This window comes from Arachis ipaensis, chromosome B09, assembly GCF_000816755.2.
Source record: "Arachis ipaensis cultivar K30076 chromosome B09, Araip1.1, whole genome shotgun sequence".
Lineage (NCBI taxonomy): Eukaryota > Viridiplantae > Streptophyta > Magnoliopsida > Fabales > Fabaceae > Arachis > Arachis ipaensis.
Window position 1 is genome coordinate 21,016,184 of NC_029793.2, and position 16,186 is coordinate 21,032,369.

Genomic DNA, 16,186 nt, shown 5'->3' on the forward strand with positions numbered 1-16,186 from the left:
GTTCTCAGAGAAGAGAGGAGAGATGAGGTGCTACTGACTGAAGAAGATGGGCTAACGGATTTAGGGTTCACTGGTTCAGTACTTCGTTTAGCACTTTAGCCTTTCTTTTTTTTTAAAGGACAAAACAACGCCGTTTAGAGGGTTTATTTCCAAACCGAAAACCCGCTAAAAAACTGGACGGTTCTACTGGTTCACCAGGTAACCACCGGTTCGACTGGTTTTTCACCGGTTTTTGCCAGGCGATTTATAGGCTTACCCAGACTGACTAGGTGACTGGTTCCCAGTTAACCCAGTTGAACCGGCTGGTCCGATTTGATTTTCAGAACCATGCCTAGAACCTTGCAAGTAGTGCAGCAACACCTCTTCCCTCAAGCCTCTCCCTGGCTCAAGAATGTTGTTTCCCTATAGCTTAGGGACCCCCTTTGTTTTGGCGACAAACGGGTCTTAACAACCTCCTGTGATGAGACTCCATCTTCACTGTTAGCCTTTTGACATTTGTGCTAAATCGGAAATTGCATCCCTGGCTACCACAAAGTCTCCTACATTCTCAAATGCAAGCTTCACAACTAGAGTCATTGCACTGCACAACGCACCATACCTAAGTAGCTGAGACTCATGTCATTCTCTTCCTTCTGTTGTTGTTACCGTCCAATCCTTAGCGTCCTTGCACCACCTCCTCAATATCAGACCTTGTGGGATTTCAACCAAACCCTCGTACTTTATGACGCAAAATATGTGGCAGTTAGGAATACCTTCACTGTTTTACATCTAACAGTCATATTCAGTTTTCTACTCGTTCGGATCATACAACACCTTGCGTACCCTACAACGGTTCCCCATCTTTGAGAACTTATAGATAGTTGTTGTGCTTATGTTGTCCTTGTCAAAAAAGAGTAAAGTTCCAACCCCTTTGATTTGTTTCTTCACCTCCTTAAAGACTCCTCTAGTGTACATCTTTGAAGCAAACAGCTCTATCGAATCGAGTACTATTGTTAGTATTGGCGTGTAATACGAGAAGAAAAATTGGGATGTCACCTCATTATTGCGGTAGTCTTTCACCACCCTGTCCAAGCTATGAACCAATTTTAGAATGCTATTTGTTGACTTAAAGAACCCTTTGATAAAAGTGTTGATGCCTCTCATCTCGAAGTTGTCCTATAGCTGACATAGAAAGTACCTCGAAGATATGCCATTGCCCAACTCTGTCTTATATCGCAAGGGCTCTTCACCCAAGTGTTGTTCATTAATTTGAGACTCTCCAAGGCCGTCTTCCAATACTTCTCAAACTCCTCAACGTCAAAGTTTGCATAAATTGCATTCTTGAACACCTTCCAAAATTTTAGTTCTTTCACCATTTGGACATAATTTTTCTCCAAGTGCCACCCACATAGGCGATGTCTGGCCGATGGCAGCACCTCCGCAATTGTTGCCCGCATAGATTTATCCCCATCGGTGACCACAACAGACGGCTTCTTGTCACCCATGACATCAAGAAGATTCAACAAAATCTACCTATATGTACAGACCTCCTCGTCCTCCAACAAGACAAACCCAAAAGTAGACTTCTGCATGTGGTGATTTGATCCAGAAAATACTACTAGAGGCTTCTTGTACTTATTGGGCCGATATGTTGAATCAAATGCAATCACATCAACGAACAACTGGTAATCCGCCATCATCTGCCCATCAGCCCAAAATGGGCTACCAAGTTGATCTTCTGCCGTCCTTGTATATCTGGAGACCGCCATCATGTCAGCGTTAGCCTTGCCCTCCAAATAACTTATGGTTGTTACTGCATCACCATCATTTATTTCAGCTAGTCTTTGGCTACACACATAATTATATAGATGCCTTTTGGTAAACCGAAGCATCCCATAGCCTCATGAGTCATGACTACCTGGCCATGTAAGCCATAATTTTCGATGTGGCAATTCCGAACTTATTTAGACTATCAACTTGAGTCTTGTCACTGTGACTCATCTTTTGATGACTAGGAAGAAAATGGCTAAACATAGTTGGAAGAAAAGAAAATAGTTTTTAGATCATAAAAAAAATTGGAATTCGAGTTAGAGACTCGAAATCAAGCAAAAGCGGAAGACACGAGTGGGGTGGATTTGGAATCATCTCTTTCAACCCACTAGGGCTGGGTTTCGGCCCGTTTGCCACCCCTATCCGCAGCCACGTTCCCGCCACTTGTCACTCGTCAGATGTCAGCGGTGCACATGCAATGCTCCTCAAAGAAGAACCAGCGCTGCGCCTTCCTTCCCTCGTTGTTTTTTCAACAACCTGGTTTGGAGCAGTCTGACCGCCCGCCTCAGCTTCTCCAACCCACTGTCCATCACAGACTCCTCCTCCCTCACTTGGCCCATCTTTGCTATGTGTAATTGTTGGCCTAATTCTATTATGGTCCAAGCGGTACATGCCACCACTATTTCTTTTATTATCCATCTCCTTGTGGAAAGATTAACCCAATCTATATATATTTTCATTTAGCCCTTATACCACTCGCGTGAAACCCATTACCCTAATTTGAATGTCCCCAAGAAATTGTCCTTTTCGAATCCCCTTCCAAACTCAATTCATAATCCCCATAATCCTTGCCTCCATTAATCTCCTTCAATGCATTTGGGTCTGTTACCTTTTTTTAACTTGATTGATCTTAATTGCTCTTGATTACATACATTCAAAAATATGTCATGAATTACTGTTCTACCATTCTCTTCACCGTAATCTCTTGGCCCTGCCACCACTAGTTCAGCTGCCGGATCCCGCAGTGCTGCCAGCGTCTTCATTCTTCTGTCACCTAAATTCTGGTTAGCCTCCATCGTTCGTGAATTTTCAACTTCTAAAAAACTATCCGCTCTATATATCTCATGTCCCACCTCCTTTACAAAAACATCAAACCCAATAGTCAACCCCTATTCCCTTGTGCGACTGACACTTCGACCTTCATTGTCCATCCATTTCCGTTTGGGTATTTAACCGTTGTATTCTTCATTGCCACTTTTCCATCTGCTTTCATAATTATATTTTTTATTATTATATTTTCTTTCCAAATTTTTTGAATGAAAAAAAATGAGAATAAATTCGACTTTCATAATTTGTTCTAGTTTATCACCTAACAAAATATAAGAACTCTAATTTTTACATCTTATTCTCAATATCTTGTATTATCTTGTTCTCAGAACCAAACACAACCTTAGAAATTAATCTGATTATTAACTCTTATTATTTTTGCATTTTGGTTAAGGACACAATCACATATTGCACTTTTTCTTTTTGATATTAGATTAATAATATTGTTTTTTTTATATTCTGGACTGTTGTGGTATTTTTCTAAAATGTCGAATGATTTAATTTGGGGAGTAGAAATCAGACCATCCAATACAAAAATTGAATGCTTAAAAAGTTAAAAAAAAATTTAAAGTTCACAAATTAGAGGGTTTGATTTGTGAAATGTGAACGTCGAAAATTAAAAAAAAAAATTAGACCTCTAATTTTATGTTAATTTTTTTTTGAAAATCTCATGCAAAGTAATCGGGTCCAATTACTTAGGGTCGGTTTGGGAAGTTTAAAAAGTAACTTTTTTAAGTTTTTGACTTATAAAAAGTAATAGTATTAATGTTTGATGCAATTTTCAAAATAAAATTACAATTTTCTAAGAAGCTATTTAGAAGCTTATAGAAAAGTTAAAAAAAATTAGCTTCTCTCATAATAAAAATTTTATTTATCACATTTTTTTTAAAAATAAACACTTTTAAAACTAAAAATCTAAATATAAAATAATTTATTTATAAACTACTTTTAATATATTTATTTATTATTTAAGCTATCTTTTTAAAAGGACCTTAATTAGCTTAGGTCCAGTTTGGTTAAACAACTTAATTAAGTTTCTTTTGAAAAAATAGTTTAAATAATAAATAACTATATTAAAAGTAGCTTTAAAATAAGTTTTTCCCGCAAGGCAGCGATTTCAAATTTCAAACCTAAGGAGAAAAATGTAATTGACTGAAGAATTTGGAAAAATGGGGGGAAAGATTTTGGTGGTAAGCAAATTATTTTCCCGGGCAATAGAGAATTAAACGAAGATGGTTTTCCAATAAACCCCATTCAGCCTATCCCAGCCTTTCTCCCTCTCAATATCCCTAATTTCCCAAACTCAAACCACTTGTACCCTCCGCCTGCCGCGCAACCGTCCTCCGCCCGCCGCGCAACCGTCCTCCGCCGTGTCTACTACCAACCTCCAGGTAACCAATGTCTTGCACATTCCATTTCTTCATTCTCGTTCTGATCTGGTCCATTTTCGCTCCTATCCGCAGATCTGGTTTTACTCTGTTATGACTTTGATTCGTTCTCTTCCTTCAGTTTTCAGTTTCTTAACATGGTTCGACTGTTACAGTGTTCTTGCATGCTGTTCGTAACTTTGATTTTTACATATTAGAGATGTTGTTGACCTAATAGATCCAACTATACTCGGTTTAATGAGTTATGTATGGTTTATCTTTTAGTATTCACTCTATGTACGGCGTAGATTAGTTAGGGTGAGGGTTCAGGTTATTTGATTGAAACCATAGTTTAAATTTTAGTACATGTTTGGTGAAATGGATCTTGTTGCTGCTAAGTCGAACTTTTATCTGTACCTGCATGTATGTTAATATACTCTTGACAGCTTGTTCCCGCTTCTGCAATTATGAGAAAGCATGCTAAATACCCTAGGGTTGCACTGCGTTCGAACCATCCAAATTGGTCCACTGGGATTAAAAAAGAATTGGCACAAGCCAACAATTATATTTTTGAGTATCAAAGCAACCTTAACTTTGATTTAATTGTCGTATAGTCCAATTTTCTTCCCTAAATAATATTTTTTTTCCCAACACAAATGAAAGCCAGTTACTTCAAAAGGATTGCATTGACTTCAAAAGAATTTCCAATGTAAAGTTACATCCAAAGGAATGTTTTCTTTTTTATATGCAATGCTTATATTTAGCTCTCATGATGGTCATTATTCTGCTATGTCATCTTTATGCTGAATAAGTCGAGACCTCCTGAAACTATGCTTGCCCTCCTCCCTTCCCCTAAAAGAATCCTAGCAAAATGGAAAAATAAAAAACACTATGGAGTGAGAAAAACTGAAAGCATGAGTATACTGAGAAGAAAGATAAAATTGAATGAGAGCTCCCTTGTATATTGTTTATTTTAAAAGCTTGCCTTCAAGAAAGATAAATGGTGTATGCTTTATGATTTGTGGACAGCGCCAAAGTGCTTTTTGACGTCATTCATCAAAATATTTATGTTTGATTGCTATTGTGGACAGGGTGCTATTTGGAGAAATTGATATCAGGAAGCAGGATTGGGCATCGCAAAACAGATAGAATAGTGTACTGAAACTAAGGGGGAAGATTTTGTCGCCATGGATATTGTAATTGCCGGGAAACATAAGTTTTAATGATAGTAGTAGAGAATTAAAATCAAAATAAACCCCTTCCCTTCCTTCAACCACAGTTGCCAGAAAGGAGTTACCATTTTGAAATTTCCCTTTGTATATTCATTCGTTTCACTACTCCTTACTTGTCATCATTGAATTGAAGCCATATCACTGATAAAGTTTACTCTAAATGCTGGGAACTAGTGATCAATCAGAAGTCTTTTGTGGTGTTCACTTCGTTCTTTTTGGTTTCAGTCCCGAGGATGAAACCGAGGTTTCCCATTTCCCTGATCTTTATTCATCTTCTGATTTCTTAAATGGCTATCTCTTTTTATTCATCGAATTTGTTATTTAATTGCTGTTAATTGTAAAAAAAGGTTCGGTTCAAGCTTGTGAACGGTGGTGCAGTGGATGAAGGCAAGTACAGTGGAAGTTGCACGCACGTCATTGTCGATAAGATCATATATGTTAGTTCGATTTGCTACTTGATTTTATTTTACCCTCGTTTTTAATTGAAACAAATAAGTACTGTGATTCCGAATTTTAATTTAAATTAATTTAATTTGTGTGTTCAGGATGATCCTGTGTGTATTGCTGCCAGAAACGATGGAAAGACAGTGGTGACTAAATTATGGGTTGATCATAGCTCTGATATTGCAATGCCCGTCGATGCTTCCTCCGTTAGTTTCTTACATATTCTTGTACTTTTTATTATTTTCTTGTGAGTGATGATTATAATAAAATCTATCTAAATACTAAATAAAGTAAAGTAGTAGATATTTTATTTTATTGTGTTGAAATTTTGAATCACAAATTAACAATCAAGTATTTCTTCCTTATAAGAGTTAGCATGATGTTTCGGACTTGGGAAGATTTATCTGTTCTCATTTTTGACATGTCAACTTAGGGGAAGTTTGTTTTGGCTATAGTTAGTTGATGTAGTTCTTCAGCTATACAAATTATAATGCTTTGAGTCTACAAATTATCAGGAGTAGTGTGGTATATATAAATGAATTCTTGCATGTTTAAAAGTTGAGTAATGATATATTTGGTAAAATTAATTTTTTTTTATAATTAAATTGTAACATAAGTTGCATGATTTAGGTTTTAGGGATTGGTGGTATTGAAATTTAAGACATAAGATAGGATTCAAGTTGTGGAGGGATTGGCCCACGATAGTAATAAATAATAGTTTTCAAAATGCCAGTAAGAGAAAAAAAAAACTGGTCTTTTTGGAGATGAAAATGTTTGAATTGGATAAAATATACTATAAACTAGATTTGGGATGATTCCATTCAGAAGAAACTTGAAGGAGCTCCTATGGCGGGGAGGATTGCATATATTTGCCCATGAGAGAAGTTTTTTGTGAGGAAGTTGTATCTAGTGGAAGATAGTCTAATAAAAAAAAACTGAAGAAAATTTTGAAAGCCGTTTGAATAGAAGAGCCTTTTAAATAGCTTTGGATGCCTTAGGATTTATATTTGATTCAAAATATATAATCAAAATTTATAAGTCCTTTGAGGTAATGCTATTTATTTGTTTTTATTTTAGAATAAAAAAATTGACTAGTTTCCTGAATAATCAGCTTTGAAGCTTGATGGCAATGTTAGGTACGTGTTGCAAACCCACCTAAAGAGACATTCTTGGTTTATTAGACAAAATTTTCCCGTGAATCTGGTCTTTCAATCAAAACATGAGTTCCAGAAGACGATTCATTTTATTTACTTTGCTTTCTCGGTTCTGTTTGATAATTTTCTACCTTTACTTCTAGCAAGGTTTGGACTTTTAGCAAATTATTTCTTGTTTAATTTTTTACATTTAGCAGGTTATGTACAGACCTCTTAAAGATTTAAATGGAATACCTGGTGCCCAGAATTTGGTTGTGTGCTTGACTGGTTATCTACGACAGGATCGTGATGATATTATGGTATGCAGTTTCTGCTACCATATTGTTTTCTTCTTCAAGGAGCATATGATTGCATTGTTGTTATGTGGTGATAATATTGGTTTGACCTTTTCAGACAATGGTTGACCTCATTGGTGCGACATTTCTTAAGCCCTTGGTGGCAAACAGGGTTACTCATCTTGTATGCTACAAATTTGAAGGTTTGTTTCATCTTATATTGTTTTGACATTTATAATCAAGAGCACACATTCATTTTTCTCTTTTGATTTCTATTAAGTATTATTACTCATTTATGTGTGATCCTCATATCTTCTTTCCATGATCTTCTATTAAAAAGTAAAAGAAATTATCTTCCAATACCAAAGGATTGATTTATCTTTGACATATAGGGGAGAAGTATGAGCTTGCCAAGAGAATGGGAACAATAAAGCTAGTTAATCATCGTTGGTTGGAAGATTGGTATATGTCTTTTCCTATTTTGTCTCAGAGTTCCAATATTTATAGTTTGGATTGCATTCTTTCTATGTATGATTTATTTCATTTATTTTATTTTATTTAATGACTGGTTGAAATTTTACAAAATAGCTCTGTAAATCTAAAGTGCTGCTTATTTCTTCAGCTTGAAAGTCTGGGCGCTTCTTCCAGAAGAAAATTACAACAAGAGGTGAGGTGTTGCTTTGCACCATGTGAAATTGTAGACTTGATTTAAACTACTTTTTTATCCACAATCTAGAATTCAATCAACTGCAGCCTAAGTGTCAGTTAAGAGTCCTTTGATACAATTGATGACATCCTAGAGGGAATTGTGCCTAGTCATTGATTAATTGAGTCATCAGAGAGTTGAGATGTCTTTTGAATATCCTATCTATAATTACAGTTCATTAACAGACACTACAGTTTGATTCCAGTTCTAACAGCAGACAAGGGGAATTTTTTCTCAGCTAATCAGCTTGCATATTTATAAAGCATTCTCATCGTGATTTTGGAGATAATTTGGAATTTGTTTGAAGTTACTGACTGAGATTGATTTTAACCAATAATCTTATGAATGAAGAACTTTTGGCTTAACAGTATTTGAATGCATTCTGGAGTATACAGAAAAACATTTGCATTGCTTAAGCTCAGCATCTTATTGTCAATATGTACTTGTATATTCTTGCATTCATTTTAACTTTAAAGCTGATTTCCATATATTTAGTTGCAATGTTTCTTGCCATGTCATTATATCGTACGATTTCATAAAGATGAACTAATGGCCTCAATCATCTACTTCTACTATATATAGAAGGGATTGAGAAAAGTTGGTGGCCAATTATTTCCCCTCCCTCTCTTTTTAACCCTTAACTCCCCCCTATGTAACTGCAGTTTTCTTATAAGAACTTCAAGGAAGTTAAGGTTTTTTCCCTATATCACTAGTTTGCTATAAATGTGCATACAATATGAAAGTTGAATATAAAGATTGTGGTCTTGTTCAAAAGCTTTAAGTTGCACTGTCTCACTGCAATTTTTTTTTCTTCTAAGATGATATAAATATAATAATACATGCTTATATTTATTTGTTTTACAAAGTTCTTATCCATTTCAACTAATTGCTCAACATTTATTTATAACCAGTGGCTATGAACTAGAGATTATGAAGTTAGAAGCTAAGGATTCCGATGAAGAAACTGAAGATTTTGATCTGGGGCAATCTGAGAGGAATATAAGCAGAAGTCCCCTCACTGCAAAATTTGGTGTTGAGGCAACTAGTGGCTTATTAAAATCAGATCGAGAGCTTTCAAGTGCCCAGACAGAATCTACTAGTCTCAAGAATTCACCAAAAGTTGATAATAGTAAAGAATCTTCATTTATTCAAGGTAATAACAACGGAGCTGATAGAGACATAAGCTTTAGTAATGTTGATGAGCCTAAGGCAACGGATAAGTTTCTTGATGTTGCTATAGGTGCTACATCATGTCAGATACCTGAGACAGATGTTAAGATCAGGGAGTCAAAGAAGGCCAATTCTCCAAAGACAGGCTGCCAGGATGTTCTCATAACTGAAAAAGCAGAACCACATGCTGAAACTTTTAATAAGCTGGCCAATGATTTCGGATCACCATCTACTGCAAGTGCTGAAAGGGTCACACATTCTGAAGCAAAGTTCAGTTCTATCAAGTATTATTCTAAGAACAAAAGGGGATTCACTCTTCCAAGGAGCTTAAATGATGGTTTGGATAATGGAGCTGGATCTACTGTGTCACCTTTGGCTGATTTGAAATCAGGTAACAAACATAAAACCCCTTCCAATAAGGTATTAAATGGCAGTGGGGGAATCAAATCAACCAGTGCTAAAGATTCTGGGGATGTGACAATTGGTAAATTGCCGCAAAAGAGGGTAAATGAAGCTGCTTCTAATACATTAAAATCAAGGAAAATTACTTCCGATGCAAAATTATTCATCGAGAAAATCACTTCAGAAAATGGTAAATCTGAAGCACGAAAAGTGACATCTGTGGTTGAGGAACCATCCAAGTCTGAACCCTGTTTTTCTGCTGGAAAAGATAGTTTTGACAAACCCAACAAAAACTCATTTTCTAAATCCATAGCTTCTATATCCAATTCCCTATCATTTGATGAGCCTTTTACAAGAGATACAAGCCCAAAGTCAGCTCGAAGTGATAAAGCCTATCAGACTGAGTCTAAAATTAATGGGAAGCATGAAATCGCGGGTCATGGAATGGAACAAGTTGCTGGTAATGAAGTTGAGCAACACAAACTTGCGAAAAATCTGGAGGGTTCCCCTGACAATAAGAACCCTCTGAATGGGGAATCCCCAAATTTAGATTTAGGCAATGAAGAAAGTACTAAGCTGATTAAAAAATCACCTCGCAAGAAATCAGTTGCCAAGAGAAGTTTTGGCTCTAAGCCAAAAGTTGGTGCTACTGCTAAACAGAAAACACTAGTTTCCTCAAACAGGACCATCCAGCAAGGTGAAGCTGTAAACTTTTCCAGTCGAATCAAAGAGGTACCAATTGACAATGGCGATAAACCTCAACCTATGACTGATGATAATAATAAGTCAGAGGAGCAAGAAACTGTTGTTAAACATGCAGATGATGCCAATGGCAGACTTGAAACTATGGATGATGAAACAGAGGCTCCTGATGATAAATGTGAACTTGAGCTGGGAATGAAACACGATGAAAATAAAAACAAAGCTGATGAAACAGCAGAAAAGTCAGAAGACATGCACCATGTAACAGAATGTGAAGCAGCAGTGCCTGAGAAGGAAACTGCAGAGTTAACTGAAAAAGAGAAGGCACCTTCAGTAGATGACTCAACCATGAAACGCGAAGTAAAACATCAAGTGAAAAAGCGTCCTCTAAGTATTGCCAAGAAGGTCACTGTTGCAAAGGGACTACAGAAATCTAAAGTGGCACTGTCTGAGAATAAGATAAGCATGGAACGGGAAAATGTGGCACGAATGAAATCTGCCAAAGAAGTATCTCATGCTACAGATGCGAGCAACAAATCCTTCGCACCAAGAAAGGCATTTGGAGATTCAAAAGAACAGAAGGAAAATAGACCAATTGATGAGGGAGAGCAGGATATGCCTGAGGCCAAATCTGTTGCCAATCGAACTAATAAATTGAGTTCAAAGCCAGAAAAAATAAATCCCAAGCAAACAGGTTATAATCCACCTATGTCAGAAGCTAACAAAAGATTGAAAACTGAACCACCATGTTTCATATTAACGGGGCATCACTTTCTGAGAAAGGATTTCCAACAATTGATAAAGAAGTTAAAGGGCAAAGTTTGCCGGGATTCTCATCAGTGGTCATATCAAGCAACCCACTTCATAGCACCAGAGCCTCTACGCAGGATAGAGAAATTTTTTGCTGCTGCGGCATCAGGAAGGTAATGAATATAAGGCACAAACACCTACTATTTGTCTTCATTTTTCTTTAACACGAGTAAAGATATTCTAATTAATCTTTGGATGAAATGCAGGTGGATTCTGAAAACTGATTTCTTAACTGCTAGCAATCAGGCAGGGGAATTTGTGGAAGAGGAACCTTATGAGTGGCACGATATTGGTCTCAACGAGGATGGCACGATCGATATGGAGGCTCCTAGAAAGTGGCGGCTGCTGAAAGAGCGAACAGGTCATGGTGCCTTCTATGGAATGCGCATTATTGTGTATGGTGACTGCATCACTCCACCTTTGGTAGGTTTTCTCAATCCTGGTTAAGTACTCTATCCTATCTCCTAACACTGCTTGGTCCTTATATTATATATAATAATATAACAGCATCAACAACAAAATCTTATAAATTGATAGAACAACTACATGATTCAAATGATGTCATTGTACCCTGTTATATATTATGTCTATAATATGGTCATTTATACTTAAGTTTCTTTTTCCCACCTCATTAAGAGTCTTCTGAAGTGTTCCTCCTCTCCTAACTACTGATCTATCTAACATTCGTTTAATCTTCTCTTCATATGTCCAAATCATCCAAGACGGGATATTATTATTTTTTTCAACAAATGATGCCTCTACAACTCTTGTATTCTTTGTTTTTATTTATCGTGTATGACTTCTCATCTGTCTAAACATCTATATCTTTCATCTTATGATGCTATAAATTATTTCATACCTCTTTAAGTCATACATTTGTCTTGAGAAATGTACTATTGAAAGAATGTCAGAATTGAAACATCTGGCTAGTCTAAAAATATTTAAAAAAGGGGATTGGATTAAAAAAGCAACATACACAGATTTGTACTTTCACAAATTAAAGACTCAAATACAAAAATATTTAGCAATTGACTTAGGAACACACAAATATGATTCACAATTAATCACTATACTAAATAGTTATCTTTGTACTCTTATTTATTATTTTGATTGTTCTTCCCTTGTAAGTATCTGCCAGGCTTTAATACTTTCTTCATTGTCCGCTGCAACATTGTTTCTTCTTGGCAGCTTGTTTCACGAAGAAGACTGAGAGAACATACCCGAACTACTATGTTTTATGAGAAGCAATTTTTAAAACAGTTTTTTATTCAATTTTCTTTTATTAAAATCAATGTTATTTGAACAAGTTTAACAACTTTGTAGAATAATTATGGTGTAGACCAAACGCTTTCCTTATGCTCTTATTGGAAGTATTTTTTAATTTATTTTATCAAACATAACCACTACAATTTTTGATAAGTAACTCTTAAAAAACTAAGAAATCAAGCAACTTTTGAAAAGCAACAGCAATACCGATGTGCACTTTCAAAAACCCATATCGTTATAACTTACGGATAAATTCATTCAAATTTTTTTTTTCTATTTTTGAAAATCAAATTGAGAGATCACTCCTAACAATGTTTGCAACCATTTCATGTGTATATCAACTGTTAAATTTGACGCATCAAGCATGTCAATTATCTGTTATAGGATACTCTGAAGCGAGTGGTCAAAGCTGGAGACGGAACAATACTAGCTACCTCTCCTCCTTACACGCGCTTCCTTGGTACCGGAATCGACTATGCCATAGTTGCTCCTGGAATGCCACGTGTCGACCTGTGGGTACAAGAGTTCTTAAGATACGAGATACCTTGCATTTCGGCTGACTACTTAGTCGAATATGTATGCAAACCAAGTTCCTCACTTGAGAAACATGTATTATATGACACTCATGCTTGGGCAGAAAGGTCATTTTCCAAACACCAGAATAGAGCAGAAGAGACCACTGATATTGAAGAATCAATTAGTAGCACTCCTGAAAGCAACGATGTAGCTTGTGAAGTTTGTGGATCAAGGGATAGAGGGGACGTGATGCTGATTTGTGGTGATGAGAGTGGTTCTGTTGGTTGTGGAGTTGGTACACATATTGATTGTTGTGACCCTCCACTTATGGATGTTCCTGAGGAGGATTGGTTTTGCTCTAAATGCATTGTTAAACGAAACTGCTCAAACTCTCCCAAGAAAAGGAAAAAGGGTGGCTTCTCCAAGAGTAAGAGGAAGTGATTTTATTGTACCTGTATAGGATATTTGCCTTAATTTGTAACCGTCTTTGGCCACTGCCAACGGTGGATTTGTCATAAGAGTATGGATAGGGGAACTCAATGTTATTGGTTCTCACTTTTGGTGAGAGCCACACTCCATTCATTGATATTATCATGTGGTAATTATGTACAAACTTTTCATTTCTGAGGGGCAGTAATTATGTGCAGTACTTGGTGATTGATGATGTATTAATTTTGATTTGAAGACTTGTTTGGTTAACATTTTTAGTGGACTTAGTGGTAAAACTGCCTAATGTAGTAATGTGTGTATTATATAAATTTTAAGTTAACAGTGTCACCTGTTTTGCTCAGTAGAGACTTCGGGAGCGTGCTATGTTTTACATATTTTGAAAGAGTAAAGTATCGTTTTTGTTTCTAATGTTTGGGATAAGTTCTATTTGTGTCTTTAATATTTAAATCGTATTATTTGCATTCTTAACGTTTATAAAAGTGATTCAATGTTATCCTACTATTAATTATACTAACAAATCAGATTATATTTTTCAATTATTCTCCCTTAGATGTATTCATTCTCAATTAGATCTTACTTGGATGTGTTCGATTTTAATATTATACCCACTATTTGTGTTTAGATTCAATTATGTTCCTAAAAAAGTGAATTATGTAAATGTTGTAAGAATTAGTTTTAACATTTGATGAGCTATTTTTTTGGAGTAGATCATCGATTCTATCCCAAACATTTATATTCTAACTTCAAGAAGAGATTTTTAAAACTCAAACTAAAGCGCTCATGATGTGTAATTGACGGCATGATAACATTGGATCACTTTTACAAACGTTAGGGATACAAATAGGACGATTTAAACGTTAGGGACACAAATAGGATTTACCCCAAACGTTGGGACAAAAACGATACTTTACTCTATTATTAGAAGTCTGTTTCTTACTGAATTTCTTGACACTTGTTGGATCTCAAAATGATGTAGATGAGTTAATATTCAAAATGGCCCCTGAATTTTGACCTTAACTCAATTTAGCCCTCAAGATTTCAATTGACTCTAATTGTACCCTGAAATTTTGACCCGCGCCTCAATTTGGCCCTTCCATCGTTTTCCGTCACCGGAAAGCTGACTTGGCAATTTTGGTTGCACCTGGCACCATAGCAGTTAGATGACGTGGCGAAATATTTGAAGGCATCAATTTAACCCTAAAAAATTTCAAATAAAACCTAGCAGCCCCAATTTCCTCAAATCGCAAGAGTCTCTCCAAAAATTGAGAAGGATGTTGGAGAGTAGCAGTCAAGGCTCAGGCAGCTCTAGTTAAAAATAACACTAACTTTAATTTATTAAAAACAATAATTTAGATTACAGACAATTCAATTGGAGCCTAATTTTAATATATTGAATAAGTTAATCATAACCAAATATCACTATCTACAAGGGATAGAATAATAGAATGTGCATCAAATATCTAAGAGGTAAAAATTTAGGCCTTTGGTTTGTACTGATATGCTAAGTATTAGATAGTCAAATCAAAATTCAAAATAAATTTAGTGTCAATTGAATTATATAAAATTATAGAGACAAATTTAGAATACAAACAAAAAATAAATAATAGAATTCGAAAACAAATCTTACATATATTTTCATAGGAATTTATAATTTACATGTAGGCAACAAGTTCAGTGTCTAGAATCTAGACTTGGCATCTTGGTCAAATTGTTGCTAATATTCTCCTGCAACACACTTTGTGATTGACATTCTGCAAAGTGCAGGATCAATTTAGTTGTTCTTATTTCTTCTTTTTAATCATGAATAAACGTATTAGCAACCATCGGTTATTAGAATCTCGAAGCAAATTAGCAAACTGACCCCACACAAGCCTAGTCCTAATAACGCAAGTGCTAGTGGCATTAGACACACTGCCACAGTATGCAACAATTCATTCTCAAAATGTCAGAAATAGTGCATAGCTAATAATAGGCTTAGCTTGTATAAAAAAGGGTACATCTGAACATAAGAAGTGCATCATCTATCTCTTACAATATGTGTTTTAAATGGAGAGCACAAAAAATTATAAGATTCAGTTGATCACAATTATATACATACAAAAAAATTAAACCCTAGCATACAATAACTCTACTATCATCAACAACCGTAATCAACCAAAGTCCCCCAAAGTTTCACTGATGAAAATAGAGCGAAAAAATTGAAAAACAAACCTCATGCAATATTTTGCAAAAAACAGAGCATCGTATGTTGAGAGCAACCATTTTGTTACTAACCTGTTTTTGAAGAGATTGCGATTCCCAGACAATTAGTCTTCACAATGGGGGCGAAACAAGTAAGAAAAGCTTCAAGCTTTAGTTACTGCGACATCCATGATTCTTCTCTGAGGGTATGTATACGAGGGGAAGAGAAGGAAAAAGAAAGGTCAATTGGGGGTTTCATTTTGAAGTGGTTAACGTTTGGGTTTTGGTTTAACCCCTTTCTCATGTCACGCGACGTCGTTTCTAAACAATTTGGGCGCCAAGAGTTAAACGACGTCATTTTGATAGTGCCAGGTGTCAACCAAAATTGCCAAGTCAGCTCTCCGGTGACAGAAAGCCACAGAAGACCAAATTGAGGCGCGGGTCAAAATTTTAGGGTTCAATTAGAGTCAATTGAAACCTTGAGGATTAAATTGAGTCGGAGGTCAAATTTCAGGGGCCATTTTGAGTATTAACTCGATGTAGATAGTTTCTATTTTCGGTTTGATTAACAAATTTTATATTCTTCTCCTATATTTTTATTATGTTTTGATGGAACTGCTACAACTTATGAAGGGGGTTGAATCAAGTTAAAATT

The 16,186-nt window shown here is 35.8% G+C and overlaps 1 protein-coding gene across 2 annotated transcripts; it reads left to right on the top strand.

Moving 5' to 3' along the window:
• Window positions 4,004–13,700, top strand: LOC107618753 (BRCT domain-containing protein At4g02110). 2 transcript variants are annotated; one of them, XM_016320896.2, is made up of 12 exons: window positions 4,004–4,247; window positions 5,315–5,699; window positions 5,803–5,892; window positions 6,001–6,105; window positions 7,251–7,352; window positions 7,447–7,531; window positions 7,721–7,790; window positions 7,951–7,995; window positions 8,946–9,187; window positions 9,275–11,231; window positions 11,325–11,541; window positions 12,769–13,700. In XM_016320896.2, exons 2-12 carry the CDS (start codon window positions 5,616–5,618, stop codon window positions 13,339–13,341), a joined length of 3,570 nt encoding a protein of 1,189 aa, XP_016176382.1. In that variant the 5' UTR covers window positions 4,004–4,247; window positions 5,315–5,615; the 3' UTR covers window positions 13,342–13,700. The 2 variants fall into 2 exon arrangements, with proteins under 2 accessions (XP_016176382.1, XP_016176381.1); XM_016320895.2 differs by having other exon boundaries at window positions 8,946–11,231.